Source organism: Natator depressus, chromosome 2 (genome assembly GCF_965152275.1).
Source record: "Natator depressus isolate rNatDep1 chromosome 2, rNatDep2.hap1, whole genome shotgun sequence".
NCBI lineage: Eukaryota > Metazoa > Chordata > Testudines > Cheloniidae > Natator > Natator depressus.
Window position 1 is genome coordinate 184,534,193 of NC_134235.1, and position 20,533 is coordinate 184,554,725.

Sequence of the window (20,533 nt, forward strand, 5' to 3'; positions counted from 1 at the left end):
AAATCCTGCACACAGAGCAGGAAGTTACACAGGCTTTTATACATCCTTTCTTCAGCATACTTATCCAATAGCAAGCTGCCCTAAGTATCCCTATAGCCAGCCAATCCAGTTACCAGCTAGTTCCCTTGTTTTTTGTATCATTTGTTAAACTATACATAAAGCTGCTTTATTCAGCATTGTTCCTAAGGTAAAAAGTATTATGGCACCAACATATTAAAAACAATAAAAGAACATACACACATACTAATAAGCTTACTAGAGTTCAGCCCAGCTCCAATCTTGGGCTCTGGTAGGATTCAGTCCTTCAGACCCTACCAAGGGGTTTTTCTGCGGTCATAAGTTCATAGCAGCTTTTGCTCAGAACAAAAAGTTCTATGTGTATGTTAGCCTTTCCATTATACAGCTGGGGTTTTTGATATCCAGATACTGAATAGGTAATCAGCCAGACAATGGTTCGCTCCTTCAGAAGCTGGGTCTAGAAGTGGAAATTTGCATTTACCTCATCCCAGCTATTTCATAGGAAACCTGCTTCTCTTTGTCTCAAAAATTCATTCTTGTCTGGCACAGTCTTTCAAATAGTCCTTTGATGCTCATAACACTTCCCAGGATTTACTTTGGCCACATATCTCGAGAGAAGCTGTGTACAATTCCACATTAATACATGAACTTTGCATTTATCAGACAATGGACTCCACAGCTATTTAAACTTAATTCAGTAAGAGCGCCCAAAGCTACTGCAGGAAAGTGCCCTCTCTCTCACAACTAGATTTTGGATTAAAAACATCTAGCCAACTTTGAAAGGGGAGGCGTGCATATCTCCAGGGCAGCTGAGTTCAAAACAATGAGCACAGCAGTGCTGGAGGGATTATGGGACACTTCCGAAGGCCAATTGATTGCTTTCTACGCTGCAATGTGTTTACACACCAGTACAGCGCTGGAGCCTCTGCGCTTTAAGGCTGACGACTCTCGTCAAGGTGGGTTCTTTTTGCAATGCTGCAACTGAGGAGTTTCTTCACTCTAAGTGGCTTGGCAGTGTGTACACCTTGGGAGTTACACCGCAGAAAGCTGCTTTACTGCGCACTAACTTGCCAGTGTAGAGAAGGCCTTTGTGGGTAAAGTTTTGGGTGAAGGCTGAGGCTGGATCTTATTTTATTTAAGCATTCTGCCCCTGCATGGGTAAAAGAGCGCTGGGAGCACGGCTTTGCTTTCTCCACGTTCCACCTGGGCACTATGAGGCCCCAGCATTTATTTTTAGAAAATAAATATAAGTACAAAATAAGGAGCAGAGGGTTTTTTTTAGTAGTTGGGTTTGACCATTAAACACCAAACGCAGCTGGCTGAGGGCCTGTCTTGTGAGACTTTTTTTGCTCCAGTCCCACACCCTAGTGGCCCGTGTGATGCGAGACGAGGGGGATTTCCCCCGGTGGGGAGACCAACAAACACTCCAGGCTCTAGTCGCACGGAGGCAAGCCTGGTTCTGCAGGGGCTCAGCGTCTCTAGAGTTACACCCACGGAGCAACCTGCCGGCACGGAGCTTCCCGCCCAGGGCAGCCGGTGAGGCGGCTCAGGTGGCAGGCTGCTACGCGGCATTAGCTGGGGGTGGGGCGCGACTGCCCAGCGAGTGCAGCAGCGGGGCCAAGCAGCAAAACATACCCGCACCCCCCCGGCGCGCCCAGGGGATCAGGGGATCAGCGCCCGGCGGGGCAGGGAGGTGGCCGGCGCACAGCAGGGGGCTCCGAGTCCTGACTGCCGCGTGGCCTTCCCCACGGCCTGGCGCGAGCCTGCACCTGGCGGGACACGAATGGCGGGGCCCTGCCGCTGGATGCGGTTGGCTGGAGAGGCCACATGGGCACCCAACCCCCAGCCCGTGCCGCCTCAGGGCCAAAGGGGACCCCAGAACCCCGCCCCTCCCTGCGGTCCGCCTCCTCCCGGGGGGGCGGGGCGAGCTGCGGGGGTGGGGGCGGTATCTGCGTTGGAGCCGGTAAAAACATGGCGGCGCCCAGTGTGAAAGCGGAAGCCAGCCGGAGCGCGTGAGGGGGGGTGTACGCTAGCCGCCGGGGCTCGCGCGCAGGTAACACGATCCTCCCTCTCTCTCTCACCCGCGCGCACAGGCGTGGCTCGCGACGACCCCCTCATTCGGCATCGGCATAACGGCCCCGAGTTCATACCGCCCCCACGCGACCTTCCCCGTAACGGCCCCAACCGTCCCTGAGTCCCCAGCTCTCCCTATAATGGCTTTCTGCCGAAACCATCGTCCAGCCTGTAGCAACTCCCTATCCAGCACTGTGCAGCGAGTACTCCTCCTGCACCAAGCAGCCTCTGTCCCAACAACTCTTTGCCCAAAGCACCCTCACCCCTAACCTAGATCCCCCATAAGTACTCGCTCCCCAAAGCAGCTCAGTAGTTTGAGCATTGGCCTGCTAAACCCAGGGTTGTGAGTTCAATCTTTGAGGGGGCCATTTAGGGATCTGGGGCAAAAATTGGGGATTGGTCCTGCTTTGAGCAGGGGGTTGGACTAGATGACCTCCTGAGGTCCCTTCCAACCCTGATATTCTATGATTCTAACCCTAGCGCTGCCACCCCAACCTAGAACTTGCATGACTATTCCTCCCTTAACCTAGACCCCCCCCATAACTTCCCCCTTCCCCAAAGCATCCTCTAGTGCCAGCACTGCCACCCCAACCTAGAACCTCCATAACTATTCCTCCCCTAACCTAGAACCCCTATAACTATTCCTTTATAAAGCATCTCCTAGCCTAGACCTCCCATAACTACCCTGCAAAGTGTCCTCCTCCCAGAACTCCTACCCCAACCTAGAATCCCCATAACTATACCTCCCCCAAAGCATCCCCATCCCAGAACCCCTAGCCCTACCTTAGAACCCCCTTAACTACCACCCTAAGCATGTCCAAGCCACATCCTAACGCAGAACCTCCTATAACTACTTCCTCTCTAAAGCATACCACATCCCCTTCCATCACCACTCTGGTGACAAGCACTGCTGTGTAGCTAACTCCTCTCTCCCAAGCCGGTCACTCAGTACAATGTGCTGTCCCACATCAGCGCACTACACGAAGAGTGGCTTCACAAGGTTTCATCCTTTTTTGTTCAGAATTGAATAAAGAGAAAATGACTTTCAATGATTTATTAATCGTTATTATTTGTATTACACTGCAATAAAGTTATTCAGTTGGAGGGAACTTATGTTGTTAGTCCAATGAACGACTTAGAGACCCCACTGTAAGTTAAATCTTTCAGGGTCTTGATTCCATTCCACACAAATGGTTTGTCTCTTTTGATTGAAGGATTCAACTACACTAGGTTCAGTGGGAGAAAGAAATTTGTGAAGCAGTAATGCTAAAGAAGACCACCCATGGGGATGAGAGGAGAAAATAGTTTGCAGTGCAACAGATCAGCAAAATGGCCTATGTAGTTTTGAGCTGCATAGTTAGAGACCTCACATCGTGGAATGAGGTGGTGGTAATATACCACCTGGCTCTTATATATAGTGCTTTACAAAGGAAGTCAGTATCATTCTATCCATTTTATAGATGAGGAAACTGAGGCATGGGAAGGTGAAATGACATGCCCAAAGTCATCCAGAAGGTCAGGAGAACCCAGATCTCTTGAGTCCAGTGCTCCCTAGCCATTTTCTATATAAAAAAATTACACTTCTAACTGAAATGTTATACCACTACAACTTTCAAGGGAAGACTTGGTCTAAGGATGGAGAAGAATTGGCATGCTGCAGGGGATATCAGCAGGAGTAATGGGATGAGATTAAAAAGGGAAATTTAGGATGAATCTCAGGAAGATCTTCCTGCCAGTGAGGTGCTTTTTTTAAATGTATTTTTTTAAGGCTGTGTAATAGTCTCCTAATAGAAGTAGGAAAAGCTGCTAGCACTAGCAACAGTGCTATTGGGAACAATCCTACATTGTTAGAGAGATGGACTAATAGGTCTTTACCATCTCTGACTTTTTTGTGATAACCAGATTGAGACCCCCCCAAAGTGTGTGAAGAGAAGTTTCCATAACTTGCCCATAGTCTGAGAGAATTGGGGCTCATCATTATCATCTTTGTCTTGACTTGTTGAACCACATCCGAAACTGAAGAGTTTAATAGTGAGTTTTCCATCTAATCCTGTTCAGGGGAGTAACGAGAGAATGTCACTAGATTTCAGATTGACCATAGTCCACCCCCTGATTTTTCAGCAGTTACAAACTAATTGACTATATTTGAGATAACTCCCACCTTCCCCTGCCCTCACTCCAAATAGTTATTAAAACATTTTAATAACCTTTTTCAAATTGTGTCAGTTCAAATGTCTGTAATGTCAGGGGGGTTGATATTCATTTTCTGGGAGATTGTAGAATGATTTCATCCCTTTAGGAAATAATCTAATACTGCCAAACTAGTTTCATGTTGGTGCCCCTCCCAGGGCTAGAGCCAGTTCTTTAAAGTTAAGTGCTTTAACAACCCACACTAGAAATAGAATGCAAGTACAATCGGAAATAAACAAATGTTGTTTAAACTGTGCTTAAAGTATGTTTCATTACAACAGAATTGTCATACACATTTCCACTGTAGTACTCATTGCTTGACCTTAGATTAAAAGCTATGTTTTTGTACTTTTCAGAACAGCCATTGTATCCTAAAAAATGCAGTCTGGTTGGCAGAGATTTGGAGTTTGTTCTTCATGTCTGAAAAGGCAGCTAAATGACTTAATTAAATGGCAAAGGAGATTGATTCCAGGATGGATCAGATCTATTTACAGTGAGACGGGGAAGTGGGAAAGAGACTATGGATTGGAAACAAGAAAGAAAGTTGAGAAGTGGTGGCTTCCAAGAATGAAGGAACAGTTTTGCAAAACTTCAGAAACAGATGTAAGCATTTTGAAAAACTTGAAAAATTAATATTTGATTTTTTTTTTCTCAAGGTGAAATATTTTTGAGAGCATCAGTCTGGAGTACTTAATATAGATGTTTTAAACAGTGTTATCCCCTACTTAGCAAAAATATATCCTGTAAGGTACTATTTGAAAAAGTTATAATAAGAAAAGTGAATCAGGACACAATATGGTTAACAACAGACAAAAGAATTTTTAAACGTATGGCTCCAATTTAATAGTTTTCTTCTAAATAAAATAGTCACTGGCAGTAAAACGAAAATATTTGTTTGGGGTTTTTTTAAATATTACTTTCATGCTAGTAGCAATAAAAACTTCCTGTGGTGCGGTATTGTGGAAGCAATAGCATACCAACAGATAAATACCAATAGATCACTCTCAAAAGAAAACTGGATGTCTTAAAATGACCATTGAGAACACAGCTTTCCTGGTTATGGACAAGGAAATGCAATAAATTTGGTGATTCGTACAACAAATCTCTTTCCCCAACTTCTAAAAAAAATAGTTACTCATTCTATAAGTCTAAATATGTGTATTCAGACTATTCATGTTCAGATTTATTTCAATCATTCTAGGCTTTATGAAGTTAGTTTTTCATCACTTCTAGGATTAGTTTTACAGAGGAGGGGCGAGTGATATCTGTAAAGTAGTAAAGCGAATGAGAATAAGAGGTGATTGTGAACAGAGAGTCGTGTAGCTTGTAATTCACACAATGATCAAAAAAGCCTCTTTGGATTTTTTGGGGGGGGGGTACTTCTCAGTATCATAAAGATGCCAATAAAGTGGAGGAAAATCTGAGAAAAGCAACAAAAGTAATTACAGGTTTTGGAGAATTTGTATGAGGAAAGATTAAAAACTAAGGCTCGATGCTATAATCCGAGAACATAAGTGCAGGAGTCCTCCCACGCAAATGGGGCTTTCATTGACTTTAGAGGGACTCTACTGAGGTACAGGGGTTCATCCATGGTGATCGGATTTCTAGGTTAGGACTTAAATATCTACACATTGGTAAAATGATGACTAAGGCCTTGATTCTTGTAATTCCTACAACATGTGCTTAATTTTATATACACAAGTAGTTCTGTTAATTTCACTGGGACTACTCACATACATAAAGGTGTGTGCGTGTGCATGTATAAGTGTTGCTGGATTGGGGCTGAAAGGTGACTATGGTAACTGAATGCAACAGTTAGAAGATCGCAAACACTAAGAATATGTCTATGCTTAAAACGCCACAGTAGTGCTTCAGTGTAGACACTTGCTTCAGTGAAGGGAGCAATTCTGTTGTCACTGTAGTTAATCCACCTCCCTGAGAGGCAGTAGCTAGGTTGACAGAAGAATTGTCGATCTAGTGCTGTCTACACCGGGCGTTAGGTCTGCATAGTTGTGTTACTCGGGTGTGGATTTTTCACACCGAGAGATGTAGCTATGTCAATGTAAGTTTTCAGTGTAGAACAGCCCTAAACAGAGAGAGCAATTGCTTAGGGTGGTACTAATACAAGGTAAAATCAAATGAGTTATATTTTAGGCTGACTATGAGAGAGGGTTTTCTTAAAAGTAGTATCTATTCTGCTGTGAAATAGTCTCCCAAAGGAAAGGGCGGAAACTTCCATTGTTTGAGATTTTTTTTTAAACTGGTTTGGACAAAGCATGAAAAAAACTACTGGTAAGAACCAATCCTAGATTGTGAGCAGAATGGTTTCGGTGATGTAAAGCTAAGATCCTATTTTCCATAGCTCTGTGATTGGGAAATACCTGAGGGCCTCACCCATGAGGGAGCCATTTTTAAAGTAAATCATTTTCCCCTGAATTCTTAAAAAAAAAAAATTAACAAAAAATGAAAAAAGCCCTTTGAGGTTGTAAACTTTGTAAGGAATCAGTTTTCAAACGGCAGTTTGGCTTCACTGACCAACTGCTAAATCTGTTGTCCCACTAATGTGGCATGATACATTTATATTTAGGGAAGCTTGTTTCTCAGAGTTTTTCTAAAATTGAAAGCATTCCAGAAACAATGAATGTCTTAAAAAAAAAAAAAAAATCCTCCCCACACTGTGAAGATCTTTGAAAAACAGTTTTAGTATATACTCTGTCTCTAATACAATTCCATGTTTCTTTTTCACTCTTATCTATGTTCAGTCACATACCTATAAAATCTCATTCTTCCTTCTCATTTGCTTCTCTTTTCCCCGTACCTGTCCTTCCTCGGGCAGAAAATAGAAGTCATTATATTGTCGCAAAGATAGAGAGGTGACCTGACTTGCATGGAGAAGGAAAATAAGATGAGAATTGCATGTGCGTGCCAGGGAAAGAATTGGTTTAAATGCATACCTTTTTAGTATGAGACCACAATCTAGAAAGCATACATAAATATGCAAAACTCATAGGATTATTTTTTTAATATTTTTGTTCCATTCCTGGTGTTAATGTGACATTTAATAAAATCCAGTGTTAAGGTGCTAGTTCTCTACTACCCCAGTAAACCATTTTGATTCTCTTTAGTTTTGCTGTTTACTGGGGAAACAAAAAGGAAAATCTGTAGGGGAAAATATTTTTAGAAGAAAGTGTTTATTAAATAGGAATACAAAGTAATATTCATAGTACAATAGAACCTCAGAGTTGTGAACATCAGAGTTACAAACTGACCGGTCCACCATACACCTCATTTGGAACTGGAAGTATGCAATTAGGCAGCAGCAGAGACACCCCTCTCCCCCCCAAAGGCAAATATAGTACAGTACTATGTTAAACGTAAACTACTATAAAAAAGGGAAAGCAGCATTTTTCTTCTGCATAGTAAAGTTTCAAAGCTGTATTAAGTCACTGTTAAGTTAAAAACTTTTGAAAGAACAACCATAACATTTTGTTCAGAGTGACAAATATTTCAGACTTATGAACAACCTCATTCCCGAGGTGTTTGTAACTCCGAGATTCTACTGTATTTTTTAAAAGCTATCATAGTATTTTTGTAACACCAGCATGTAAAGAATAATGGACCAGCATGTAAATTGTTGAGCAGTGGATATAATCATCTGTATAGTGACCAAAATAAGATTGTGAACAATTTATAGGGAAGATTAAAGTTACAAATAAAAAATCATAATGTTACAAATATTACTTTATTAAAAATTTTAGAATTTAAGTATTTTCACCCACTGTTCACTATTTAGGCTGCCTTTTTGTATTTTTAGCTTTTGCAGAAGGAATATAGCAATCAATTTCACTTTAGTTTGTAGTCAGTTTTTAGTCACCTTAACTTTTCACATTCTCATGCAGTAGCTCAGTGCTTTAGTAATTGGGTTGTAGACACTCTAGAGGCATGTTCATTTGCTTTTAAAAACTGTTTTAAAAAAAAATTAAAACACTTCTGTTACTCTAGGTTTGGATTTTTATGAAACCTAAAATCTGGGGCAGTTTTGACTTGACCATTTTAAAATATAGCACAAATTACAGTTTTAAATGAACAGCCATATATTCCCCCCCCCCCTTTTGTTATCTTGTAAAATAATCTTTTGTAAAAACAGGTATACACAAAATCCCCATGAATGTTTGCAGTTAACTTCTGAGATGAAACACTAGGTTCCAAATTCTCTGTTAATGTAAATTGATACAACCCAATTGAAGTTTGGAGCCCTTCCAGTTTATAACACCAGCAAACTTAACTTGGATATTTTTGATTCAAACCCTATTTTTCCCTGCTGTAACATGACTTTGTTTTGCTTAATAGGAGTTTTAGAGACTGTGTAGCTTATAAAATGCATATTGATTTTTTTTTTTTTCAAAATTAAATGCTAACCTACTTGGGTTTAACTTTTTTTATTCTTCCTAGAAATCAAGACAAAAGTTCTACGTACTTTCAATGTTCCCATACCCTTCTGGAAAGCTGCACATGGGCCATGTTCGTGTCTATACCATCAGTGACACAATAGCACGGTTCCAGAAAATGAGAGGGATGCAGGTAAGGAAAGATTTGCAATACAGTAGAATCCCCGAGTTACGAGCAGCTTGGGAATGAAGTTTGTCGGTAACTCTGAAATGTTCGTAACTGAACAAAACATTATGGTTGTTCTTTCAAAAGTTTACAACTGAACAGTGACTTAATACTGCTTTGAAGCTTTACTATGCAGAAGAAAAATGCTGTTTTTTAACATCTTAATTTAAATGAAACCAGCATAGAATCAGTTTCCTTACCTTGTCAAAACCTTTTTTAAACTTTCCCTTTATTTTTTTTTAGTAATTGATGTTTAACACAGTACTGTACTGTATTTGCTTTTTTGTTGTTGTCTTTGCTGCTGCCTGATTGCGTACTTATGGTTCCAAATGAGGTGTGTAGTTGACCGATCAGTTTGTAACTCTAGTCTTCATAACTCTGGGGTTCTACTGTAATTCATAGGCTCAGGAGCACACCCAGTCATATTTATAAATGTATGGCAAGTGCTGTTCAGTTCTTAGCTGCACCCAAAATTTCAGGCCCAGAGAACACACCAATAGAGAACACTACTGTTGCTGACTGTTAAAGTGCTCTTTCAAAGCCTCTGGCAACTACATAGCTCCACACTGGGCTCTGTTAATGGCCTTCGTGTCTGGCTGTTCAAACTCAATAGACAGCTTTCCACCTTCGCCCTTCATCCTTGTGACAGCTTGTACTCCTTTCAGAGTAACAGCCGTGTTAGTCTGTATTCGCAAAAAGAAAAGGAGTACTTGTGGCACCTTAGAGACTAACCAATTTATTTGAGCATGAGCTTTCGTGAGCTATAGCTCACTTCATTGTACTCCTTTGTCTCTCAGATATTGTGCAGGACGCAACAGGGAGCTATAACCATAACAATATTTTTCTCACTGAGATCAAGTCCAGTGAGTAAACACCACCACCATCTCTTCAATCTACCAAAAGTCATTCTGCACTTGCTGAGCTGGTAGTTGAATTTCGGAGCTATCTAGTGGCTGGTATATGGTTTCATTAGCCAGGGGAGCAAGGGGCAGGCTCGGTCAATATTGGCATTTCAGTATCACCAGTGGTAATCCACCAACTGGGAAAGACTGTCCCTGCTTGTAGCTCTCTGAACAGTCCTGAGTTCTTAAAAATGTGAGTGTCACATGCATCTTCTCTGATCAGTCCATGTTGATAACACTGAAGTGTGCTAATTGATCCACCAGTGCTTGCATAACCTTAGAAAAATAGTCTTTTTCTGTACTCTGTGTCAAGGTGGGCTGGTGTCAAAATAGGAATATGCATGCTGTCTATTGCCTCACCGCAGTTTGGGAACCCCATTGCTGCAAATCCATGCACTATGTCCTGCACATTGCCAAGTGTCACAGTCTTCAGTAGCAGGAAATGATTCATGGCTCTATTTCCTTGGCAACGGTCCCCACTGTAGATTTTCCAACTCCAAAACGATTTCCCACTGACCAGTAGCAATCTGGAATTGCAAGTTTCCATAGTGTGATCACGAGTCGCTTCTCCACTGTCAATGCAACTCTCATTCTGGTGTCGTTGTTCTGGAGAGCTGGGGCAAACTCATCACTCAGATCCAGGAATGTGGCCTTTCGCATCTGAAAGTTCTGCAGCCACTGATCATCCCAAACCTGCATTATGATGTGATCCCAGCAGTCAGTGCTCATTTCTCGGGCCCAGAAGCAGTGCTCCATCACCTGCAGCTGCTCCATGAACACCAATAACTTTGAATTGTTTTTTGCTACATCCCTTAACAAACTGTCCTGAAAGAAACCATCAAGTCCCCCATTGTTGTGGTACTTCCTGTGGGTCTGTCCGTACAGAATAATTATGTGTCCTGTATGTGCAGTGTTCATGAGAATAGTGCAGAGCTCTGCAGGCTCCATGCGTCTGTCAGAGATGATGGACAGCAACAAGTGTCACACGAGTTTGTGGGATTTTTTTTAAAAACGCATGAAAATTAGGGGATACGGATGGCGTTTTGGGATGGAGAAAGTTGCGTGCTGTGCACTTCACCTCCTAGGTCTCAGAAATCCTTGGATGAGTCATTTCTACTCCACAACAGGTGAAAATTTCCCAAAAGGCATTGCACTGGATGGTGGCATGTGGCACTTGAAATATTTACTTACGGTATACTGCACTTTGTATTGACACGAGCACTCCATGTGATTGTACACAGCTCTGATGCAAGCAGCCACAAGTATTCATATGCCTGAGCGATATACAAACTTTGGTGGTAGAAGATGAAGTAACTTGCATCAACCAAAGTTTGTAGTGTAGGCATGGTCTGAGGTTACCTCATTTACATTACAAAAGCTGGTCTTTATTTCTGAGGTTGCCTCACTTCATTGTCTGAGGAGTTCTGAAAGGCTTTCCTCTCAACCAGTTTTTATATGCGATAAAAGTTTCAGGCCTTGCCTTTCAACTTCTTTTTACCTTTAATGTGAGAAAAGACTTTGTGAAGTGTATTAGAAGCAGGAGTTGCAGAACACTCTGAATTTCCTGTGGATCTATAAATAGGCATATCTTTTCCTTTGTGTTAACCTGCTTGAACATCTATTTATGACTAATGATGGGCAGCCAAAGAATTCAGCCTTCACATGCCATAACACACATAAACAGTCTCTCAAATGATTTTCATTGTGTGTCAAACTCAGAGCTGTTGTGTCATGATGAACGTTTACATGAAAAGATAAGTTCTGAAGTCTTTTTGAAGCTACTAGCCTTGCTAATTCCTACAGTGTAGGAATCAGTGCCTTTACTCTTGAATTTCTCTTTCAGATTAATTTCTGAATCCTTGTCTGTTTTTTCAAGAGGGTGTCTCAGCTTCTAAACTTCTACAGATTTGCTCTGTATGATGATTACAACAGACAAGGGGTTGGGGGTTTTATTACATGTGGAATCTGAAAACCACAAGAAAAATAGCTTCATTTCCTTACCTGACTGGATTTTACTGAATATGCAGTAAATGAATGACCATTTTTTTAAAATAACAAACCAAAATATATCTTTGAATGTATGAATTGGAAAGATTTTTTTTGTACTTTATACAGTGAAAAAGTAAGTTTGGGTTTTGCAGGACTATACATTCTTAAATTTCTTATTTTCCAGATAGAAATTCATAATTTTGATATTCAAAGCAAGTCTTATTTTGAAATGTTTTTTCTTGGTGCAAATTTTAAAGTTAGAGAGTAATGCCATTTATACGTGGTTGCTTTCCTTAAGAAATGGATAATCTTTGAAACAATGTCACATTTAAGGACTCTGCATAAAGATGTAAAACTATTCTTCTGTCTGATCCTGTCAGACAAGTCAGATAGGTCCCACTTGCTCTAACCCAGAATATAAATCAGATGAGTCTCTTTCTTAGGTAATAGGGGACTTGGCGGAGTGCCAGTGTGGTTTACAGTGAGAAATCCTAGACATGGCCATGCTTGGGGAGAAGCTGAGACTGAGATTTATGTTGTTGTTTAACTTCTCAATAAAGGAAAACTCAAAAAAAGGCACTTAGTTTGGACATTATATTGAGTTAGGAGCAGGGTGGGAATGCTGCTTGCTTATATAGGCATTATCTACAGGAGAAAATTTTACTAATTTAGATAAATTGGTTTTATATTGATTTAGCTTAAGTGGACTTAAGTTAGCTCAATATGATGCTTAAATAAGAACGAGTGTCTACACAAGGGAATTACATGTATTTAACTAAATTAGTTACTAAACCAATTTATGTAAATAAATCTGTATAATTTGCTCAGGTAGGTGGTAGGCTGGTATCTCTATGGGGACAGAGTTAAGCAGTTTGGGTACTATTTTGGATAAGTGCGACTTCAGTGTTTCATCTTTCCAGATTTCCAAAGTTTGATTTTTTTTAAATTTAAACGCTAATGTAAACCAGTAATATTTGTCTGAAACCTTAATTTCATCTTAACAAAAATTTGGGGGCGGGGTTTGGTGGGGGAACGTGTATTTGCTGCTTTCTTTCTTTCTCTGTTGCTTTGGGATTTCATTTTATCATAGAGCACCAGGTGGTGCAAATGACGTGTCGCACTTAATATGAACAAGCAGGCAGGAGGGCTTCACTAGCAACAGTCTTGTCCAATTGCAGTATAGTAACACTAGCAACACTAAAAACTAACTTCCATATGTTTTTTCCAAGTGTAAGTATAATGTCATATGAATATATAGTCACATTTGAATATATGGATGAATGATGTAATAACAAGGTTTCGCTATATTACTTATCAAAAAGTATTTTTGTAATGTATGGAGAGTCATTTGTGAGACCTGCAGAGACAAATCCTCAGCTTGTGTAAACTGGCATAGCCCTATTGAAGTCCATTTTATGTCCCCTGAGCATCTGGCCCACGATCCATCGAGAATGGCTCCACTTATCCACAGTTCTCTCACTGGACTGAATGTAAACCTAAAGCCCTGTCATGCACCTGGCTTAGGTTGTTGAATAAATGACTTCTAGTGTAACATATCTGTTTAAAGGACAAGTTGTTTATGTTTTAATTATTGAAGACAAAATTTGAAGACAAAAATCTTAGCGCAAACACCACAAACTATACTGTTTCCAAAAATGTGTGCTTAAGTAATAATACTGATGTTTCCCAGGTACAAGTACAGTTAAAACAGATCTTCAGATATGTAGTGTTAATTACAAATCTTGTTACAAAACTTAATTTAAAAATATGCTATGGAAAATCAGTTTGTAGATTTAACTTACAAGAAAAGCACTCCCTAAATAAACTAACTTCAAACCAAAATAAATCTTAAGTTACTGCTTTATCTTCATGTCTCCCTGAATTTACACATACTCTTATGTAAGTTCAAAGAGAAAAGCTTTGTGGCAACTTATGACATTTTCTTTTCTGTATTTTTTAAAATATTTTTTTCTTTATTTTGAGGGTGATGAGTCCTTTACAAACCCTAGAAATATGCCTGACATTTTTTTCAAAGTCATCCAACCTGCCTCCATTTGAGGAAAAAAATTCTGTTGCACCATGCTATAGTTATTAATGCGATTTAAATCATGGAATAAGTATATCTGCATTTGTCACCATGACAATTTATACCGGTGCACTTCAGTTCTGATCGTCATTAGCTTTTACTTATACTAGCTTCTCCTGAGGGAACGTTGCCCATTTTGTTAAATTGTTAGATGGTTCATGTGTTTCAGATTAAGTTTATAGCACCGTGTATATCTCATGTGAACTGAGTCAAATTTGAATCCAGTTTTCCAAAGGCAGATAACTAAGATGTTAATTAGCTGGCTGACTCGCAAGAAATCGTTGGAGATGCAATTAAACATAAGAACATAAAAGATTAAGGATGTGAGACCTCATTGTGTTGTCTAAGCAGTTTTGGTTGTGTGTGGACATAGCATAAGACACAGAATAATTTTGCATTTTTTATTTCTTTTGAGAACAAGAATAGAAATAAATTAGAGCATTACATAAGCAGAGTTGTTATGATGATAGAAGTCTGTGGGTTGATTTTTTTTTTTTAAATTGGGCAGTAGATTAGCAGAATGTTAATAGGAAGCACTCTGTTGCAGAGAATTATTGAAATAGTGCTGCTTGCTAGATTGTATATAGTAGTCAAATATTCACAATTTTAATGTTTCCAGTTGTTCCTTGCCTGCCTGACTTTTAGCTGTTACATATCAGTTTCTATTACCTGGTAAATTTAAAAGGCACTTTGGGAACATGCTCAGAAGGCAAGCTTGTTTTTAAAATTTCATTCTCTCCCTAATGTGTAGGTAAACAGAGGAATGTAGGATTTGTCGTAACCTACCAGACCACTGGTCCTTCAAATTCTTTATCGCTTAAATAAGACCCTTTGTTTTTCCCTGATGATGTCTTCTCCTTCCAGCTTTAAAATAAATAAAACCAATATATAAAGTTTATTAAATGGGTGTATTTTTTGGCACTCATTGTAGAGTCTGAGCACTTTAAGAAATTTCAGTCTTCATAATGGAATGCAGCACACCATGAAAGAGATATTACAGTTCTGTGACACACTATTCCTTATATAACAAAGACTCCAAAAATGCAAACAAGCTCTTTGTTTCCTTTTAGCAATTAAGCAAAGGTCTTTCAATTGCTTTTCATGCCTTCTCTAGTCAGATTGATAGAGACATAGAGTTGAATATTATCAGAATATTGTTAATCTTGTATCATGTAGCACTACTTGATCTCACCCAGCAGTCTCGCACATACATGGAATAAGGTGTCTGACAAGGCAGAACATAAAGAGATTGCACAGTTGAAAACCTTCTGAGAGAAGGGGTTTGAGATCTCTCTGAGAGGAATGGAGGGAACTATCTTAAATCTTCCTCTTCCAGTTCTGTAGTCATGTTAACAGGGCCTCCTGGCTAACAATGACAAGTCACTGAGCATCTGATTTCTGTCCATTGTCATGAGAACATGGACCACATCAAGAGACTAGCACAGTTGCTGTGCCATGACCTAATGTTAAGCTTGATTCTTTGGAATCTAAAATCTTTCAAGATATCACTTTCTCTTGGAGTTGGCCCAACTGCACCCTTTTCAGGGATCTTTTCTAGAAAGAAGAGGCTAGAGACTGTGTGGGGTAATAGTCAAGAACACAGTATGAAGTAACCATTTTATTGTTGTAACTTCATGGGCCTCATATAAAATATCAAATGCACATTGCAAAATACAAGTCTCTAAATAGCTGTTGCTTCCTAATAATATGAGTAGTTTTTGGCCACAAGCTTGTTGTGCTTGCCCTTCTCTATATGATCTCACCCGCTGTTTGTTAGGTTAAAACCTCTGCTGAGGGAATGTGGAACAAAAGGAGCAAAGGGGCGTACTTATTTGGTTAAGAGCTTTATTCCGTTCCTGATGATGCTCCCTCAGAACTAACTTATTTCTGTCTCTAAATGTCCTTTCTGCTGACTCTCTCACCATCAGATTAATAAGTGTTAGGCATCCTGAGACTTACAGAGAAGAGCGTGAGCTAGGAGAGGAGTCCGTTATTTGTTTTGTCTTGTCTTTACCTTGTGGGTAAGGGAACAACTATCATCTGTGCTGAGAAGCCTTGTTAGGATGTCCAAGTGAGCAGAATTGGTCTGTTGGTTGTATAACCACAAGAAGTAGTGACCTTTGTCTTAAGTCAATGTCAAGTCAAAATATAAGAAAGTGATTGACTTTCTTGCATTTCATTTGTTCATCTGTAATGCTGGGGGAAATAGTGTGTTTTCTGATGGTGCCTGAATCACTGCCTGTACCTAAGGAACTGATTTGCATACACATATGTCTTATAAACTGTTTTCTTCCTGTCCTTGTTTCTTTGTTTTCCTTGTATTCTTTTCAGTATTATTTGAATTTGATGTATCTTCTGATATACAAGTAATGTGTGTATTTCATGCATTCTTCCCTGATTTCTACCCTGTATTTCAGTACTATAGAAATCATACTCAGATGAATAGGCATCTTTCTACTGTGCTTTGTCCATGTTAACTTAGTAGACCTTAAGTATAGTATTGAGAGCTGTGTGGGGACTACTGCATTTTATCTGGTGATTCATATTCCTAAATCTGGTCAGAAGAAACAGACATATTACCCTTTAGACAACTGCATTTCACAAACCTTTCAAATCCATTCTCACTATAGAGGTAGAAGAGACAGTGAACTTGAAATTATTTTCTCTAATATATTGTGTGCGCTACATTAGTCTCTATGGCAACTACATAGATACATCTATTCTGGAGTTAGACTTGTGGATATTTTTAATGTCTATTTAAACTAAGGTTCCATTAGGAAATCTCAAATGTAAATATTTCTTCAGTCCTTTAATTTTAGGATCACCTTAGATAGCTGTTTGAGTAAAATATCTTTTGTTGGTGAAATTCTTAAATTGATTTCCTAATTAATAGACATTCCAGAAGTTGATTAAAAAAATCTATGTGAGGAGATATCAGTACTGTACCATCTTCAGAAAGGTAAATATTAAATTCCCCCCAAAGTTGATAGACTTATGTAGGAAGACACAGAGTACAGTGATTGCATGTTTGTTATTGTAATGAGAGAGACAAGGTGAGCAAGGTAATATCTCTTATTGGACCAACTTCTTTTGGTGAAAAAGACAAGCTTTCAAACTACACAGAATTCTTCAGTCTGAAAAAGGTAATCGGAATGTCATAGCTAAATACCAGGTGGAGCAGATGGTTAAGTATTAGGAGTAAATAGAATCATAGAATCATAGAATATCAGGGTTGGAAGGGACCCCAGAAGGTCATCTAGTCCAACCCCCTGCTCGAAGCAGGACCAATTCCCAGTTAAATCATCCCAGCCAGGGCTTTGTCAAGCCTGACCTTAAAAACCTCTAAGGAAGGAGATTCTACCACCTCCCTAGGTAACGCATTCCAGTGTTTCACCACCCTCTTAGTGAAAAAGTTTTTCCTAATATCCAATCTAAACCTCCCCCATTGTTGTTGTCCCCCAAATACATGTTGAAAGAGACCATTTAAGATGACGTGGGCAATTAGGACAAGCACAGGACAAGGAAGGGTTAGTGGGTTACAGATTGTTGTAATGAGTCATAACACCAGTATCTCTGAATCCATGATTTTTAGAGTCTAGCTGAGTTGTGAATTCAAGTTCCGTGTCTCATCTTTTGAGGGTGTTGTGTAGATTTCCTTTGAGGATGAAGACTGATAGGTCAGATATAGAGTGATTGCTTTATGAATTTCCACTGAATGTATCCGATGAAGTGAGCTGTAGCTCACGAAAGCTTATGCTCAAATAAATTTTTTAGTCTCTAAGGTGCCACAAGTACTCCTTTTCTTTTTGCGAATACAGACTAACACGGCTGCTACTCTGAAACCTGCTTTGTGAAAAGAGTTCGCCCATGGGTAATAGCATGTTTTTGTCTTTTATCATGTTTCTGTGTGAGTTCATTCGAGAATGTAATGATTGTCTAGTTTCACGCACATAGTTGTCGTTGAGGCATTTGATGAGGCTTATCACATGTTGTGATAGGTATGTATAGGAACCATGGATCTTGAAAGGTGTGTTGTTGTGAGGGGTATTGATCATTGTAGCAGTAGAGATATATCTGGTGGTTTTGCATCTGTTGTTGTTGCAAGGTCTGCTGCCGCTTTGAGTTGGTCTTCTGTTGGGAGCTTACTTCTGATGATGAGCTGGCAAGGCTGAGAGTTTGTTTAAAGGCCAAAAAATGGGGTTCAGGAAAGATTTCTTTCAGGATGTGATTCCCATCAAGTACGGCTTGTAATTGTTCAGTGATACCCTGTATGGGTTCCGGTGTGGGGTGGTAGGTGAGGACTAGGTGTGTGTGGTCAGTGGTTTTGTTTTTTTTTCTGTGTTAAAGCCTATTCTTCCAGTGGCTCATTGCATGATGCAATCTACTTTTCTGGTGGAATGTCCTTGTTCAGTGAAGGCAGTTTTAAGTGTGCTGAATTATATATACTGGACTTTCTCCTTGGAGCATATTCTGTGGGATCTGAGTGCTGGGCTTTAGATAACAGGTTTCTTGGTATGTCTAGGATGGTTACTTGATCTGTGGAGATGAGTGCGGGGATCTGTGAGTTTCTTGTATATAGTTGTATGTAGAGTTCCATTGTTGGAAGCTGATCATGCTGTCCAGGAAGTTGATGCTGGTGTGTGGGTACTCTAGAGAGAGTTCGATGAATGGGCGGTGGATGTTGAAGTCAAATCTATGAGGGAGTTTAAATTGTCTGTCCAGAGGATGAAAATGTCATTAATATATCTCAGGTATATCATAGGTTTCCTGGCACATTTTTCCAGAAATTCTTCCCTTAAGGAGGCACATGAAGAGGTTAGCATATTTGGGAGCCATCCTACTGCTCATGGCTGTTCTTATGGTTTGGACAAAGTGTTTGTTGTGAAATGTAAAGTTGTTATGGGTGAGGATGAAATGGATGAGTTTAGCGATGTTTGGGGTGGATATCTGAGTGTTCTCCATTGTCTTGTTGATATGAGACAGACAGCGATGCAGTCATGGTGAGGGATGTTGGTATATTTATTGTAATGGAAATGTAGGGTTATGCTGTGGCTGTTAAGCAAGATGTATAAGGAGGGGGCTCCATGCTAGCTAGCTCGGCCAAACTATTTCTGGGGCCACTGAGAAAAACACATGAAAGAACAATGGCTGTGACCCCCTTTTAGTAGAATGTTGCACATGCTCCCTCTTCCTGCACTGGTCAGGAACATCACACAGCTGCTCTGGGGAGTCTAGCCAACAGAGGAGCTAAATTTTCCTGGTCCTTGCACTTGGGGATCATAAGCAAAGAGTGAAAGAGTCATTGTTCCCGCTCAGCTGCCCTTCCACACCCTTACAGAGCCAGATACAGATTGGCCCTTGAACCCAGAGCAATTATTCAGAAGTGTACTGTAGGCACATTTCTAGTTGTACAGAAAGATGGAGATTATAATGGGAGGTGGGAGAGAATTGTAGAATAAAATGCTATTTCACCAAATGTAACAGCTCTTTCCATTCCAAATCCCTCAACATTTAAACAACAGTCAGGAAGAATTGATGAGAGGATGCTTACCTTCAGTGTCCCATTTAAAAAAGAAACCCCATTAAAAACCATTTAACAGAATTTTTAGTTAAGCAAAATTTTAATTTAATCTATTTTATACCAGCCATTTTGATTTTTTGAATGGCCCCAGCATGCTTAAAGGGCTGTTGTTATGTGGTGTCGACCCAAAATGTGTCTCAACATCAAATGGTTGTAATCTCAGGGAAGTGGAGAATGTATTTTTGTTTCTGGATATGTTTAAAATAGGGCGGTCAAGCAACTTAAAAAAATTAATCATGCTGTTAAACAATAGAATACCATTTATTTTAAATATTTTTGGGTGTTTACTACATTTTCAAATATATTAATTTCAATTACAACACAGAATACAAAGTGTACAATGCTCACTTTATATTTATTTTTGATTACAACTATTTGCACTGTGAAAAACAGAACAAAAAAATGTTTCAATTCACCTCATACAAGTACTGTAGTGCAATCTCTTGATCATGAAAGTTGAACTTACAAATGTAGAATTATGTACAAAAAAGCTGCATTCAAAAATAAAACAATGTAAAACATTAGAGCCTACAAGTCCACTCAGTCCTACTTCTCGGTGAGCCAATCACTCAGACAAAAAAGGTTGGTTACAATTTTCAGGAGATAACGCCGCCTGCTTCTTGTTTACAGTGTCACTTGAAAGTGAGAACAGGCGTTCGCATGGCACTGTTGTAGATGGCATTGCAAGATATTTACGTGCCAGATGCGCTAAAGATTCATATGTCCCTTCATGCTTCAACCACCATTTCAGAGTACATGCTTCCATGCTGATGATGGGTTCTGCTTGATAATGATCCAAAGCAGTGCGGACTGATGCATGTTCATTTTCATCATCTGAGTCAAATGCCACCAGCAGAAGGTTAATTTTCTTTTTTTGGTGGTTTGGGTTCCGTAGTTTCCGCATCAGAGTGTTGCTCTTTTAAGACTTCTAAAAGCATGCTCCACACCTCGTCCCTCTCAGATTTCGGACAGCATTTCAGATTCTTAAACCTTTGGTCGAGTGCTATAGCTATTTTTAGAAATCTCACATCGGTACCTTCTTCGCATTTTATGAAATCTGCAGTGTGTGTATTCTTAAAA

General features: G+C 39.8%; 1 protein-coding gene across 3 annotated transcripts in view; it reads left to right on the forward strand.

Moving 5' to 3' along the window:
* The first annotated feature begins 837 nt into the window (after positions 1-837).
* The window catches only part of LARS2 (leucyl-tRNA synthetase 2, mitochondrial), a 108,218-nt gene continuing 88,522 nt past the window's right edge, over positions 838-20,533 (forward strand). The window contains exons 1-3 of one of the 3 annotated variants that reach the window (XM_074943273.1): positions 838-974; positions 4,638-4,884; positions 8,734-8,862. In XM_074943273.1, the coding sequence (XP_074799374.1) occupies positions 4,660-4,884; positions 8,734-8,862 (354 nt within the window). In that variant the 5' untranslated portion in view covers positions 838-974; positions 4,638-4,659. Of the gene's footprint in view, positions 975-1,407; positions 1,555-1,952; positions 2,072-4,637; positions 4,885-8,733; positions 8,863-20,533 lie in introns of those variants that run through there. The other 2 variants (XM_074943274.1, XM_074943272.1) reach the window with 2 other exon arrangements.